Source organism: Denticeps clupeoides, chromosome 12, assembly GCF_900700375.1.
Source record: "Denticeps clupeoides chromosome 12, fDenClu1.1, whole genome shotgun sequence".
Classification (NCBI taxonomy): domain Eukaryota; kingdom Metazoa; phylum Chordata; class Actinopteri; order Clupeiformes; family Denticipitidae; genus Denticeps; species Denticeps clupeoides.
The window spans coordinates 8,833,368-8,848,615 of NC_041718.1; the positions used below are offsets into that span (position 1 = coordinate 8,833,368).

The 15,248-nt window shown below is 40.1% G+C and overlaps 3 protein-coding genes and 1 non-coding gene across 4 annotated transcripts; 3 read left to right on the plus strand and 1 right to left on the minus strand.

Moving 5' to 3' along the window:
- The first annotated feature begins 332 nt into the window (after positions 1–332).
- Positions 333–5,557, plus strand: LOC114800620 (neuronal acetylcholine receptor subunit alpha-2). The gene is made up of 6 exons (XM_028998236.1): positions 333–457; positions 2,139–2,290; positions 2,380–2,424; positions 2,547–2,656; positions 3,300–4,644; positions 5,211–5,557. Exons 1-6 carry the CDS (start codon positions 397–399, stop codon positions 5,334–5,336), a joined length of 1,839 nt encoding a protein of 612 aa, XP_028854069.1. The 5' UTR covers positions 333–396; the 3' UTR covers positions 5,337–5,557.
- A 789-nt stretch (positions 5,558–6,346) lies between these two features.
- trnav-aac (transfer RNA valine (anticodon AAC)) lies at positions 6,347–6,418 on the minus strand. The gene has a single exon. It is a non-coding gene; the product is annotated as a tRNA-Val (tRNA).
- Positions 6,419–8,018: 1,600 nt separating this feature from the next.
- arfrp1 (ADP-ribosylation factor related protein 1) lies at positions 8,019–10,116 on the plus strand. Its single transcript, XM_028998237.1, has 7 exons — positions 8,019–8,342; positions 8,417–8,504; positions 8,705–8,787; positions 8,868–8,949; positions 9,096–9,166; positions 9,421–9,521; positions 9,669–10,116. The coding sequence occupies exons 1-7, from the start codon at positions 8,250–8,252 to the stop codon at positions 9,754–9,756; spliced, it is 606 nt and encodes a 201-aa protein (XP_028854070.1). The 5' UTR covers positions 8,019–8,249; the 3' UTR covers positions 9,757–10,116.
- A 1,252-nt stretch (positions 10,117–11,368) lies between these two features.
- Positions 11,369–14,721, plus strand: stmn3 (stathmin-like 3). The gene is made up of 5 exons (XM_028998317.1): positions 11,369–11,511; positions 12,884–12,979; positions 13,136–13,311; positions 13,449–13,640; positions 13,938–14,721. The coding sequence occupies exons 1-5, from the start codon at positions 11,493–11,495 to the stop codon at positions 13,995–13,997; spliced, it is 543 nt and encodes a 180-aa protein (XP_028854150.1). The 5' UTR covers positions 11,369–11,492; the 3' UTR covers positions 13,998–14,721.
- Positions 14,722–15,248: the final 527 nt, after the last annotated feature.

Sequence of the window (15,248 nt, forward strand, 5' to 3'; positions counted from 1 at the left end):
ATGAAATTATGAGCACCAATGTGTGCAAGAGATGAAAACCTGACTGCAAATACACTACAGGATGCCGCTCTTTTATATAGTTCTTAATTAACGGTGACCTTCTGATGCAACCCAGAGAAGATTCTGTGGCATGGTGAATGTAGCCAGTCAGTGTCACAAATGCCAAAAGGAAATTTATTGGATGACAGAGTGGGTGAACTGACATAAGGGTGAGTGTTTTCATTATGGGACTAAGAGAAAGGCAGCCCCGTTCCTCCAGGCAACGGTCATGCAGTGGTGGGGTGGGGGCGTATAAGACACTGATTCCAGCAGCACAGATGAAGCACTCCATTATTACATCTGGGTGAACAGCCAAGCCTTCACCAAGTGGGACAGAGAGCTTAAGTCCCAGAAGAAATGTTTTTGGAGAAATACTTTCATCTCCTGCTCCTTTTTGTGTCTTCTGCTTCACCTGAAGGTAATACAATGCACACACTGTCTGATAATTGATAATTTTCATACAATTTGTGTTTCATGTTTAGATCATTTCAGATTTGCATTTTGTATTTTATGTGTCCATTTGTTCATGCGTATTTCTGTATATAATTTTTTTTCAATAAGACATGCAGATTTATCAGGATGCTGAATCCATATATGTTACATAAATTAAAAAGAAAAAAGTTAATCAGAAATATAATATGATACTTATGCAAAAAGAAAAATCTATTTAAGAATGTAATGGGGTTGAAGCGTTAAAAAAAATAAAAAAATAAAATAAAATGCATTTTTGCTGAGTTGCATGGTTGGCCAGTGGCATTTTACAATCTGTGCAGACATGAAGTTTTAAACCATCCCCCAATTGGAAGAGAATTTTACAGCATTTTTAAAAGGTGGATGTGAGTGACACAGCAGCTCTTGTTTATTGCTGTTTTGATGTTAAAGCTGCTTTAGAACAAAATCTGACTCAGCTCCCAGTGTTCTGTTCCTTTCTGTCCGCTCTCTCGGCAGCACTTTCCATTTACCACCCTGCCACTGTACTAAATGACACAAGTTATACTCTGCATGCTGACTGTGTATGGCATTGACATTCTAAATGATGAAAAACATTAACATAACACGGCAAAACACAAGCATAAAACGTTTCTGCAAACATTGCTGATCTCTGAAGGTACTTTATGGCTTCCTTGAAATTTACAGATTGTCCAGAAATGCATTCAGCCTTTTTAGGAATCATTGTGTGATAAGTTATTACCTTATATTTAAATTGTTTACAGTCAGTGGCTAAGGAAGACAGTAACTAAGCTTTCTGTGTGATTTTAAGAGACCAACCAGGGAATAAAATGATGACATGTGACCCTTTCTGTACTGTCCCGATCCATTAGAGGGAATTGGGAAGGGACGCAAAAGCTTTCAGAGCATTAAACAACTGAAGGACATATTTCAGCAGTGATGAAGATCACTTTTGTAGAAAAAGTAAATATAATGGACCTTTGTTTCAGTTTTTTCTTTTTTCTCTTGTACCTCTTGAGACCGAACAATGCAAAAATGGTGAAAAAAATGAACATTACAAGCACAGTTTTTCACTGTGCAAGAGAATTTTCCCAAAAGCATAGTTAATGTTATTAGGTTGGATAATTCATCAATTTTCTTAAGTTTTTTTTTACTTAAAATCAAATACTAATGCTAATTATTGCCTTGAGGGGCAGTGGTGGCCTAGCAGTTAAGAAAGCGGCCCTGTAATCAGAAGGTTGCCGGTTCGAATCCCGATCCAACACTGATGTGCCACTGAGGTGCAACTGAGCAAAGTACCGTCCCCATATTCTGTTCCCTGGTACCTGTCATGGCTGCCCACTGCTCACTAAGGGTGATGGTTACAAGTAGAGGACACATTTCATTGTGACACCGTGTGCTGTGCTGCTGTGTATCACAATCACTTCACTTCACTCTCACTTTGTTGTCACAGTGAGATGTTGACCAGCTAGTTTGACCATCTTGAGGTATGTTTCATCAGTTAAGAAGTAATAATTTCCAAATCTGAACCGGTTTCCAGCTATTTTCCATCAAAATCATGTAATTTTAAGGCAATGTTTTATTTGACTAGAATGCAAACTGAAATTTTACTAGAATGCAAACTTTTTGTCAATCTCTTCTGACTGTAGATCATACATCCAGCACATCCAGAGCCCAGGCTGAGGGTCGGCTGCTGAGGTCACTTTTTATGGCCTATAATAAACTGGCTCGGCCTGTGGCAAACACATCTGATGCGGTGCTAGTGCGGTTCGGTCTGTCCATTGCCCAGCTGATTGATGTGGTATAAATCATAATAAACATTTAATGATTTTTTTTTACTAGCCTTTTCAATTAACTTTCTTACCTGTCCCATTCTTTTTGCCAAATCAGGACGAAAAAAATCAGATGATGACAACTAATGTATGGCTGAAACAGGTGAGACCTGTTCCACTGGCATGAATTATAAATGCTGTATCATTGACATCACTGAAACGTAACAGCACACAACATGCTATCACTGGTCTAGAGGTTCACTATAGTTTTCTCTGTGTCATAAGGAATGGAACGACTACAAACTGCAATGGAACCCAGCAGTCTATGGGAATGTGACTTCGTTGAGAATTCCAGCACAACTAATATGGAGGCCGGACATTGTTCTTTATAACAAGTGGGTTTTTAAATAAGGAAATAAGTCTTTTGCAGAATAAGATGATCTCTGGTGTCAGAGGCAAAAGGATTTTTTTTTTTACAGATTTCAAGGGTAATTCCAACTTGATTTCCAGCAAAACTATATTTATTTCAGCAGTCAAAAGGCCAGACAGATTCTGCACAAATATTTTCGAGGTGCTACAATATGACATGGGGGAATGTGGGGAATGTTCAATTAAGTCAGAATTTGCAGAATTTAACGGATAGTGAAAGGACAGTACTGCTTTCTCCATATCTGGAAAGGAGGGAGTAGCAACTTCTGTGCATTTATTACAGAAGATAATGCCCCTTGTTCATGGTGGATTAAGTGCACATCCCAAACACATGCTGTAGACATTTCTCGAGACCAAGACAGGCCTGCAAACTGATATTAATCCAAACTATTTAATCCAAGCATTCTGATTGGTGAATTTATGGTGAATTGGTACATTTAATCTGACATCCCCAATGCACTACAAATTATACATCACCTGTATGATTAGGCAAATATTTCAGTGTGCCTGCTTGAATGATATGGAATCAAGGAAGTTCTACTGATCTCATTAGAAATGGAAAATAATACAGAATAGTTTGAATAATTTGTGTGTTTCTTGCTGTTACAGTGCCGATGGAGATTTCACTGTAACTCATTTAACCAAGGCTCACCTCTTCCATGATGGTCGGATCACATGGGTGCCACCTGCCATCTATAAGAGCTCCTGCAGCATCGATGTCACCTTCTTCCCCTTTGACCAGCAGAACTGCACCATGAAATTTGGCTCCTGGACGTATGACCGTGCCAAGATTGATCTGGTTCGCATGTCTAACAACGTTGACCAAATGGACTACTGGGAGAGTGGCGAGTGGGCGATTATAAATGCCGTGGGCACCTACAACATCAAGAAGTACGAGTGCTGCTCAGAGGTTTATGCTGACATAACCTACTCCTTTATTATTAGAAGGCTGCCACTGTTTTATACCATCAATCTCATTGTGCCATGCCTGCTCATCTCCTGCCTGACCGTGCTGGTGTTCTACCTGCCTTCAGACTGTGGTGAGAAGGTCACGCTCTGCATTTCAGTCCTTCTTTCCCTCACTGTGTTTCTCCTGCTCATCACTGAGATCATTCCATCCACTTCTTTGGTCATTCCTCTTATTGGCGAGTACTTGCTCTTCATCATGATCTTTGTTACGCTCTCCATCATCATCACCATATTTGTGCTGAACGTGCACCATCGCTCGCCCCACACCCACTCCATGCCTTCTTGGGTGCGGAGCCTTTTTCTGGACCTAGTGCCACGCTTCCTGTTTATTCGACGACCCCCGGTGCTTGGGAAAGGGAACCGCAAGAAATCGGTGGAGACCCTGCACAGAAGAAGAGTGTGCAGGACACTTTCAACACTGAAAATGCATCAAGAACCTGCTTATTCCAGCTCCCCCACAGAAAGTCTGACCACAAATTTTCAAGGTTCATCCCAAACTTATAATGATAATCCTCCAGAAAGGCAGAACACCTTCTATGCTGCCTCCAGTGAGGACCCAGACCTTCTGGAGCATACTCCATGCCAGTCAGACTGGTCTTCTTCTATTCCTCAGAAACCTTTGACTCACTTAGAAATGGAGAAGACCCGTGGTCGAGCTAAGGTCCGTTCACTCAGTGTGCAGTATGGCCTGGGAGAGCGAGATGGCACCAGCGCTGGCACGAGGCACCGCTCCAGGAGCATCCAGCACTGCTGTGTGCACGAAGAGGCGACACAATGCACCAGAGGAAGGCATCCATCCCTCAACCAGTGCTTCTCCCTGGATGAAAATGGTCCATCAGTCTGGAGTATGAGGACTACTCCACTTGACTCGTCAACATCATTTTGTACAGAAAAGCAATGCTACATCTCTCCTGCCCTGAAGACGGCCATTGATAGTGTGGAATACATTGCAGACCATCTAAAGATTCAACATGCAGATTACTCAGTAGGTTTCAATTATATCCAATTACAATATTATTATATCCATTTATAATATCCTTCTTGGTGTATATTTTGATTTCATTCCCATGAGACTTGTTTCTTGTTCTTACTGATGGATTAGCCAGTGGAGTTACTGCCAGGTTTCCTTTAATAATGAACACCGTTAAGTCACATACATTTTATCCTCCTGCCATGTTGATCTAGAAGTGAGATGCTCAGCTTCTTATATGCCAATCTGCATGATAGAATGGTATTTGCCTAATTATATCAAGCGACCTAGAAGAATCTGTGCTCATTGTGTCTCCATCTATTCATTAAAATGGTTCTTGTAATTTGTTACGTAACTGTATTTTTATGGGCATGATTTTACAGTTCTTTTTCTGCAGTACAACAGGCCTTTTTGTGATCACGTTTTTATTCATGTTCCTTTTCCTGAAGCCAAGGTCATGGTGTTAATCTTGTCCCGTGTAAATGACAATAAATAGATGGCAACATATTTTCTATATTTTCTGTCTGAGAAAAAGTGCTTTATTCTGAACCTGTAATTATTTTTTTGTGTTTTTTTTACAGGTGAAAGAAGAATGGAAGTATGTTGCTATGGTTATTGATCGAATCTTCTTGTGGATGTTCATACTGGTCTGCATACTTGGCACTGCTGGACTCTTCCTTCCACCTTGGTGGACCGGAATGATATAGTTAAAAAGAGAACAAAAATTAACAGTTTAAACAAAGACAGTTTAAAATGCAATGACTGATGTTGAATCCATTGGGGGAGTTGGTGTAATGAGTATTCCATGCAAGTTCACCTATCTGTGTAGATTGAATCAAGTGTTTTTGGTTAATACTTACTTTGGTCATAACTATATGTGTGGACAGTAATTAATCTGTAATAGTTCTGTTTTTGTAAACAATAAATGCAATCCCCATGAGTAAAGTCTAACTGTTGATTTCTGTATTTACATACTATATAAAAACATTTAATATAATACTCTACATAGTGCCTGTAGCTCAGAGAAGAGCACTGGACACTTAATATGGTGTCACAACTACGGACTTACGGGGGAAGGAAGCGCAGAGGTCTGACATACTGGGAAGGGGGTTTTATTATACAATAACCAAAGAAATACAAATAAACAATGGCGCGGTGGCCAAAAACGATTTAACTTAAATACAGATAAACTAAAACTAACCCGTAGGCGTGTGGCGAATGCCAGAACTCAAATTACAAACAGTGTTACCAACTGAAGTTCACGAAAATGCCAGCGACCCCGAAAGGGCAGAAACTTCCGGCATTTATGGGGCGTCAGGATTGGATTCCGGTGTGGAGCCCAGCTGCAGGCAATCCTGACATATGGTTTTATACAGTATTGAAAGAATGGAAATGTATTGACCTGCCACATATATGGAAATGATTAGTCCCCTTATGAAATTAGACAATATTCTTGATTTCTCCATGAAAATGGTCATTAATAAAGTGAAGTGATTGTCAATGTGATACACAGCAGCACAGCACACGGTGCACACAGTGAAATTTGTCCTCTGCATTTAACCCATCACCCTGAGTGAGCAGCCATGACAGACGCCCGGGGAGCAGTGTGTGGGGATGATGCTTTGCTCAGTGGCACCTCAGCAGATTGGGATTCAAACCGGCAACCTTCTGATTACGGGGCCACTACCTTAATCGCTAGGCCACCACTGCCCCAGTCTGTTTCTGCTTGGTATCGAACCCAGGCCTTTCACCTGTTAGGTGAACATGATAACCACTACACCACAGAAACACCACATTAACAACAAGTGTTTGTTATTTTGGAAACAAATACACTATAAATTAAAAGGTCAATTGATACACCAAGTTGAAACAAGAATTAGGCATCCAAAATTGTCAGTCCCTGAGTTAGCTGTCATTTCTAAGACACAGCTGACACAAATCCCAGAGTAGTTCTTAACCAAGTTGGGTCAGGTCTCCTTCGCCATACATAAGCAACATCCATGTGCCAAAACAGTTCCACTTTAGTCTCATCAGATCAAAACACAGACTTCCCAATCTCATCTTAACCTTTCAAATGTTCACGGGCAAACCTCAGTCGGGCTCTGATGTGCCACTCTTTGAGTAAAGGATTTCTGCTGGGACGATGGTCCTGAAGCCGTCCACGATGAAGAGCCCTCACAACTGTGTTCCTTTCAACATTGACTCCAGAAGGTCAGCAACAATCATCTTGGCGGATGTCCGGGGCTCCTTGCTGACATCTCCCAATATTTTCCTCTCCAGAATTCTCGAGATCTTGCACTTACGGCCACGGCAAGGTTTGTTTCTTGCAGAATTTGTTTCCTTGTACTTGGCAGTTATGCAACGTACAGCAGTTCTGGACACTGTGAATTGCTTGCAGATGGCAGTGTAGCCTTCCCCTTGGCATGAGACTAGAATACTGAAGCCTTTGGCACGAGTAACAGTCCTCTCTCTCACATGTTCGTATGCCCTGTTCCGTGGAGTCTTTTTGAGCTGACTGAATGTTGTTGAATGTGTGTTTTCAAAGCTGATTTTTTAATTACTATAGGTGTATTTAGAAAGCATGGGGCTGTTCTTTTTACTATATTTGATATAAAGCAAGCATAAAATAAACATTTAAAATTACACTATGTACCAAAACCTACTAAATGAATGTTTTATTATATCAAGTTTCATTAATGTTAAAAACGTTGGGCAGAAGTTTAGAAAAATTTTCCATAATTCCTGGGGTGCTAATCATTTTGGCCCTTTATAGCTCTTTATTATAAATGCCTCACGGATGCAGTTTGCTGTCCCATGGTGTCTTTCTTAGTGATTCTGATCCATCACTCAAATGACTATACAATACCTTTATACAGATTCTGTCCAAACATATCAGGGATTATTAATTCCTTAACAATTACACAGAAAATTATATGTTTGTTTATGTCCATATTTCCTTGTGGGGTGTAATAAAAAGTAGGTTCAGGTCAGGACTGGATTCTGGAAAATGTGTAGATGTGGACATTTAATGTCATCAGGGGCACTTTGAGTTATAAAAGGAGTCCTGAACAGCAACTTCTAAATAAAAAAATCTAATTTAGCATTGATATGCTTAAATATAACATGCTTATGTTTAGATTTTCTATTATTAGAGTGCAGGTGTCATCAGGAAACAGTTGAATGAGTCTATTGTGTCAGTCTATGAAACGGACCGGTGCAAAAAAGATGAGCTGAACTCACGAGCCTTATACATCTGGGAAAACTAAAAAGAAAGTATCGTTCCGCATTTTAAACTGGTCGCTTAAATATTGTGAACGTATAAACAGAAGTGAACTACGATTCCCAGAGTGCACTTCGTAATCGTCGACACGCTTCCTGCGCTCGGGCTATTTAAATACTTCCGGCGCGGAGTTGAGTTGTCAGCAGTGAAAATACAACACACATTAAAAAAAACACTTACAATATTCTTAGAGAAAATGAAGAGTAAATATTTACAATATTCTTACGGAAGATGAATGGTTCGTGAAGGGTTGCGTTTTTGGCACTCAGCGAGATCCATGCACAGGGACTGAAAACATTAGCATGATCGCTTGCTAGCGAATTTGTAATTAGTTGTAATAATGTACACGTTATTGTCGGGTCTGTATAAATACATGTTCCAGAAGGACGAGTATTGCGTTTTGATCTTGGGCCTGGACAATGCGGGGAAAACTGTAAGTCTTAGCCTTTGTCTGCTTTGTTCGCTAACTGGCTGCAGTCTTTACTTTTCCACTTTTGTTCACCACAGACCTTCTTGGAGCAAACCAAGACAAAGTTTAACAAGAACTATAAAGGAATGAATTTGTCAAAGATCACAACTACAGTCGGTCTCAATAGTAAGTAACATATTATTCCTTCCTTTCCGTGGGAATAATTCTCCTAACATACATTTTATGTGGACCACGTTCTGAGGTTAGGTGTAATATAAGAGTTGGGAATTAGTTGTGGTGGTAAAGTTTGAAGGCTAGGGCTATGCATTTTTGTAACTATAAGTATTGTCATTTTTAATTTGTCACTTTTCTTTCTCTTCATGTAGTCGGCACTATTGATGTAGGCAAAGCTCGGCTCATGTTCTGGGATCTTGGAGGACAGGAAGAATTGCAGTCACTTTGGGATAAAGTACGTAGCCAGTTGATAAGGCTTTAGAATGACATTTTTCCGTAACCTAAAATGAAGTTATGTGCTCTGTGATATTCCAGTACTATGCGGAGTCTCATGGCGTAATCTACGTCATCGACTCAACTGATGAAGAGAGGCTGACTGAGTCAAAGGATGCATTTGGTGAGTTTGTGAACAGATAAATTCATATAATGAATCAAATCAGTTGTAGCTGAGTTCTGTTTGGAAACAAATCTTTAAATTAAAATGTCAAATATTTCTAATTTATATGGTTTTAATGGTCTTTCTAATGTATTTACTCTCCCTAGAAAAAATGATCAGCAGTGAGGCTTTGGAAGGAGTCCCTCTCCTAGTACTCGCAAACAAACAGGATGTAGAGGTATTTTTTTGTCCCGCCTCTTGTAAACCGTGTTAAGATGTAAACACAAGTCCTGTTTGTAACACCAAATTGTGCTTGGGCGGGTGTGTGTGTGTGTGGGGGGGGGGGTTAGGGGGTTGTGCGTGTGAATCAAAACAGGGCTTTTAAAATTCATCTAGCTAAGGTCTCAGTTGTGGGTTTGCTCTTGGACATGTGGCGTTGTCCTCTTGGACACGAAGACGTGACATGCTTTTATGAAATGCCTGTTTACACAGAGTTGCCTGTCGGTTCCTGATATCAAGACGGCGTTCAGCGACTGCGCTCCAAAGATTGGCAAACGAGACTGTCTAGTCCAGCCCTGCTCTGCTTTATCAGGGTAATTATGCACACTATTTTATTTTATTATACGTATGGAAACATATTTTCCTTGTGTCAGTATTTATTATGAGCCACACCCATTGTTGCCATGCTCTCTTCATGGAGTCCAATAGTTCACGTGAAGGTTTGGTTTTTCTCTTTCTAGGGAGGGAGTGAATGAAGGTATCGAATGGATGGTAAAGTGTGTGATTCGGAACATTCACCGGCCCCCAAGACAAAAGGACATCACTTAGACAAGCCGTTCTGATTCTACCATGTTTTTGTTGTGTCTGTGTGATTGAGAGAAAAAAAAAGACTGTAAGGTATTTGTACAAAATACATGGGGTGTAAATATAATTGAGTGTGTTTTGGATAAACCATGTTTGCCCACATCTCCTTTGGCTTGATTGTTTCAATGTATCAAAATTCATTTTTTAATGCGCAAAAGATACAAGTGGGATAAACCAGATTTTTCACTCCACTGCTGTGTTTCTGGGCTTGGAACCTTTTTATTTTTTGTGGTTTGTCGTGCATTTACTGCCATTAGGTTTGATTCCAACTACTTCAATAATGCTATAATAAAGACAATGTGGATTCACATATTGAATGACAAAGGTTGTCAGGAATTGCATTTTTTTTTTTTTTTTTTTTTTTTTTCCATTTGGAAAATTTAGGTTTATGGAATCTGTTTTTTTTTTTTTTTTTTTTTTAAATCTACATTTCAATTTAATCTACATTGTTCCTGCTACTATTATTGAGGGTATTAACCCTCTGCTGTAGTTCATGCTTTTTGTGTGTAATTCGAGAAATTGTACTATTTTGTAATGACTGGATAATAAAAAGCATATATGTATAATAGAGTTTTTATGAGAAAATACTTCACCCTGCATCATTCAATATTCTATGCATTTGCTCAAATAAATCAATAAAGGGCACATATTAGTCATTTTAATAAACTTCTAGTTGCATGCAGATTAATATGTCATGCTCAGTTTTATTTTTAGTCATGGGGATGTGATAGGAGGTGCCATGTATATGAGAGATCCTGCTCCTGTTCTTTTGCCTGGTCAGTGCTGCTCCCGCAGGACTGGAACTCGCCTCTGAAAGCTCCACCTTAAAAGCCTGAACTCCACTGGGAGCCCGGAGGCATCATCTGCTGCAGCTGCACCAGCACCAGCCCTCCCCTGCTTTCATTACGCAACACGGAAGCACAGAAGCACGGTCATGAAAAGTGTATGAGGGACCATCACGCAATTTCTCTTCCACCTCAAAAGAATTAAAAAGTAGTTTTTAATGAAAAAAATATTGTGTAAGGAAAAAACATCACATAAATATGTATATCTAATAAACACAGACATTTATCCACTTACCAGATATTGTAAAAATTTTTAGATTTTTTTTTTTGTTAAGTTTCATTGTTTTTTACTTAGTGACCTGTACCTCACTAGACAATTAATAATGTTAATGTGTCCCCACTAAGCTCTAACAGATCTGCTTTTGACTTCAGTTGAGAGCCATCATCTGTTCAGATCCACAAATCTGCTGGATATCAAGGTTCTCATACAAACCATGCACTTTTAACGACTGCTGCATGCAGACTGGATTGCGGAGCATTTCAAGCTGCTTTGTCCTGTTGTTGCATTCATATGTGGACATGTTGCCACAGTCACCATGTGACCAAAAGGAACCGAGGAGGTTCAAAAATGTTTATAGTTCCAAAATAATGAACGTCTTTTACTCATAATTTACTGCTGTCTCGGTTCGGTTCTGATAGTGTGCAGTGCAGTATTCTCTTTTTCACTCCCTCCCCCCTACCTTCTGACCATCCGACCCTCCTAACTGCACCGTCCAATAGGAAACAGCCTTTATTCAGCAGTGGGCTGCAAATCACTCTTCCCCCTTCTGGCTCTAGGTCTTCTGCTCTGTTTCTCTCCATTTCTCTTCACTCCTCTGCTCAGCTTTTCTTCATCCAGCCACCTCCAACATCACCATGACTAGCACAATTTCAGGTAAGGCACAATAATGTACTATTTCTGTTCATATCTTAAGGATTCCAGCATCAGATGAGAACATTTTACTGGCAGCATCTGCATCTTGGCTGTTGTCACTCTCAGCCATGTTCATTATACTGTGGCAAAAAATATACGAAGATCGCCGCACAACTGTTATGGCAAGACGCTGATTCGTGCATGTCATGTGTTCCCTCAGTCAGCTGTGTGCTGGACCCTCACGGGAGGTGTTTCATTTAATGCCCATGTGACGTTTTATGCTTCAGCTTGCCAGGGAGTGACCTTGCTAGAGGCACAGCTCACCACTGCAGGAGCAAAGCTGTCAGGCCATCACTCTATCAGGCCGTCAACAGGACATTATTTTATTGTGTGTGTGTGTGTGTGTGTGTGTGTGCGACAGAAACACACAGCACAGTGAACATGAGTAAAGGGTCATCTGTGTTTGCTCATTTTAAATTAATGATCAGAATCAAATGGAACTTTATTGCCAAATTCTTTAGAAAAAAAGGGGATTTCACACTGGGGGAATGATGCAAGAAATGAAACTAAATAAAAACAGTGTAAAGACACTGTTTATGCTAATAAATTGTCATATATTATAATATCATGTAATCGACATTCATGACCAACAAGTCCAGATTAGATTTCGGTAGCTAAATGATTATAACTGGCAATTAATTAGTACACAACACACAGCAACATTACAGCAGTACTCACCACGTCATAGACTCTTTATCTGTCACATGATCAGAATCATTCAGCATTTTACTACACTGGCAACATATAAAGCTCCAAGGCTGGAGAAGCTGGGGGGTCAGTGTGGTCAGGGAGGCATTTGGGCCTCTGAATTATTTAACATGTTCTTCACCAATAAACCTCTCATATATTATTGGGTCTCAGATAATAGGGCCACCTGCACTGCACAGTGGCAGCTATAGTAGATTATAATATTTAGAATACATACACTGGTCCAGCTAGTGTGATTAAGTAATGCAGTGCATGCATGCAAAATAAATATCTGCATCATTGATGTTTTTCTGTAGCCATGGCGTAAAACCTGTTCTACAAGAACTCTGTACTTTGACGCACGCTGTACACCGCACACCTCATTTAACCACAGCCCAAAAATGGGCCTGATACTTCCTCCACAACCTGTTTCTGCTGACACACGTTCTTCATATGTGACCAGCTGGTCAATAATGTATGAGTCAGTCGATGTGACTTGTTTCTGTTTAAAACAAGGCAACTTCTTTCAAGGAAATGCTTTGGTTTAAAAAGAGGAAATTGCTTTTTATGTGAAAGCACTAATATCTGGCAACAATATCTAATTTGTGTGTTTTTGGTAGTAATTTGCATTTTCTCCCTTGTCCAGCATACTCAGACAAGATCAGAGAGATGTCTGTGTTGTCTCTGATCTGCTCCTGTTTCCACGCACAGCCTCCCCCCAACACCATCTACCAGTTTGAAGGTGAGGACTTTATAACGTGCATTCAACCTCCTCTGCAACAGCATGGCAGTGCAGTTGCCAATACGATGGCTGTCATTGTCCTGAAAACATACTGGATGCATGTGGCAGCTGGAACTAGGCTCTTCATTTCTTATCTACCTTGGACATTCCTCACAGACTTGGAGGTGAAGTCGCTCAACAAGCGCACCTCCGGCCAGTCCTTCGAAGTCATTTTGAAGAGCCCAACTGACCTCTCCCCTGATCGACCCCAGAGTCTGGCCCTGCCCCAGAAGAAAGATGTCTCTCTGAATGACCTGACAGGAAGGCAGGTGGCTGCAGAGCAGAGGCGGAAGGTGATGGTCTAATAAGATCAGAATATAGTTTTATAGGGTCAAATAGCAGAGACCCTATAAATGACTGCAACTAATTTATTACATGCATGGTACATAAAGCCACAAAAGAACTGGTAGAGCTGACTTCCTCCCCACAGACTCAAGAAGCCCAGATCCTGAAGAATCTTTCGGAGAAGCGGGAGCATGAAAAAGAGGTCCTCTCCAAAGCCCACAAGGGCAACAACAACTTCAGCAAAATGGCAGAAGAGAAGCTCAACCATAAAATGGAGGTCACCAAAGAGAACCGCACTGCACACCTCAACGCTCTGAAGCAGCGCTTACGCCAGAAGGTAAGAGGTCCCAATCCAATTTTGTTCTCTTTCCTCCTGGGTACATCATCTAGTCTTTATTTGACTAGTGTCTGTTCTAATGTTAATAATACATTTACACATTTTCAATTTGAAGAGTATCATGACACACTTTAGTCAAATGAAGACAACAATAAGTTACATAATGTGAGACCTCAGAATGTGATTAGGTACCAAAACATTATATGTCATTCAAAATGTCAATATAGTGTCAATTTCATAACTTTATAGGTCTAACTCGATTGTTTCTGCTTCGCTCCCTTAATAAATGTTTTAAAGGAGATCCACGCTGCTGAAGTCCGCCTGAACAAGAAACTTCAGGAAGAGCTCTCTGACTGAACATACCATCAACACCTGCATCCCGAAATTTCTTTCAATTTCCAGATTTGGAGAAAGTGCTCCTTTTGTTTTCTTCTTTTAAAACGATCTGTGTTCAGAGGTCATCAGCGGTTTAAAATGTTATTCCACATTCCACATTTTAGCCAATTTGTGTTCCCAATGGCCGTAGAATTTCCACAGTATCAATACACACGTGCAGAAAAGTGAAACATAAAAAGTTGTAAGTGTGCCTACTGTGCTGTCATCTGTAGTAAACAGAGGACCAGCCATTACTCCAGTATTTCTGTGGTGTGGCCCTAAGTGAACTCTCAACACATAAAACAGTGGCTCATATTACTGCAAAATATGCACATGCACGATGGAGCACTTTACTCTTGGTAGAATGGAGGAGGCTGTGACCAGGTTTAAGCATGAGAAGCACAAAATGTATATTACTTTCTGCTCCTTGGCCAAAATTAACACAGTGTGTTCACTTTACAATTCATGATATAAATAAATTGGTTACCATTCACATCTTTATAAATGTATAATAGTAGGTGTGTGCTCTGAATTCCTCTCTCACAGGATGCGGCTGATTCAAAATGTGAAAAAAAGAAAATGAAACTTAATATTTCATGTACACAAAACACTGTACATCATAAAGTACTGTATTCAAAAAGGGGTCTGAGTCACTTTATATGATACTAGCAAGAAGGTTCACCACAAATAAAGCCATAAAGTCACATTACTGCCTGATCTGAAATCCTTTACAGCCAGAGAGTACGTGCGAAACTTGGCCTACAAGCTTGAGGTTTCATAATTAACTGATGACTCTTATTCAAGCCACAGAAACAGCACAGCTGTTTACATCCATGGGTGTGTCGGTTTCAGTGACTCAGCCCTACATATTTATTTATTTATTAATTTATTTATTAATATAAAAATTAAGTTGTTCCTCAGTTAAGCAGGATGCATTCTCCAGTGTTAAAATGAAGCAATTTCAGCACAGCTGTCACAGGGGATCACATATTGGAACATTAGCGGCCTCTAAAGGGGCTTGTTTGCATAATGTTACCATCCATAAGTTTCATTTCTTATGACCTCATTATCAAATTTGGATAAACGGAGCCAACACATGATCTTTACCTGGACCCAAGCTTGTAAACACTGTGGTTTCTGTGGATTCACAATATCGAGTATGTTGATAGTCACCAGGAAGCTCTACAGTGGTGGGTTTCCTGCCAGACTGGGAAGCTGAAAGAAACTGTTTAG

Coding starts and splice junctions, on each gene's coding strand:
- arfrp1 (XM_028998237.1), top strand. CDS start 8,250: ATGTACACGTTATTGTCGGGTCTGTATAAATACATGTTCCAGAAGGAC. Junction 8,343..8,416: donor TGGACAATGCGGGGAAAACT/GTAAGTCTTAGC, acceptor TGTTCACCACAG/ACCTTCTTGGAGCAAACCAA. Junction 8,788..8,867: donor TGCAGTCACTTTGGGATAAA/GTACGTAGCCAG, acceptor GTGATATTCCAG/TACTATGCGGAGTCTCATGG.
- stmn3 (XM_028998317.1), top strand. Junction 13,312..13,448: donor CTGCAGAGCAGAGGCGGAAG/GTGATGGTCTAA, acceptor TCCTCCCCACAG/ACTCAAGAAGCCCAGATCCT. Junction 13,641..13,937: donor AGCAGCGCTTACGCCAGAAG/GTAAGAGGTCCC, acceptor AATGTTTTAAAG/GAGATCCACGCTGCTGAAGT.
- LOC114800620 (XM_028998236.1), top strand. CDS start 397: ATGTTTTTGGAGAAATACTTTCATCTCCTGCTCCTTTTTGTGTCTTCT. Junction 2,425..2,546: donor CTAATGTATGGCTGAAACAG/GTGAGACCTGTT, acceptor CTGTGTCATAAG/GAATGGAACGACTACAAACT. Junction 2,657..3,299: donor GACATTGTTCTTTATAACAA/GTGGGTTTTTAA, acceptor TTGCTGTTACAG/TGCCGATGGAGATTTCACTG.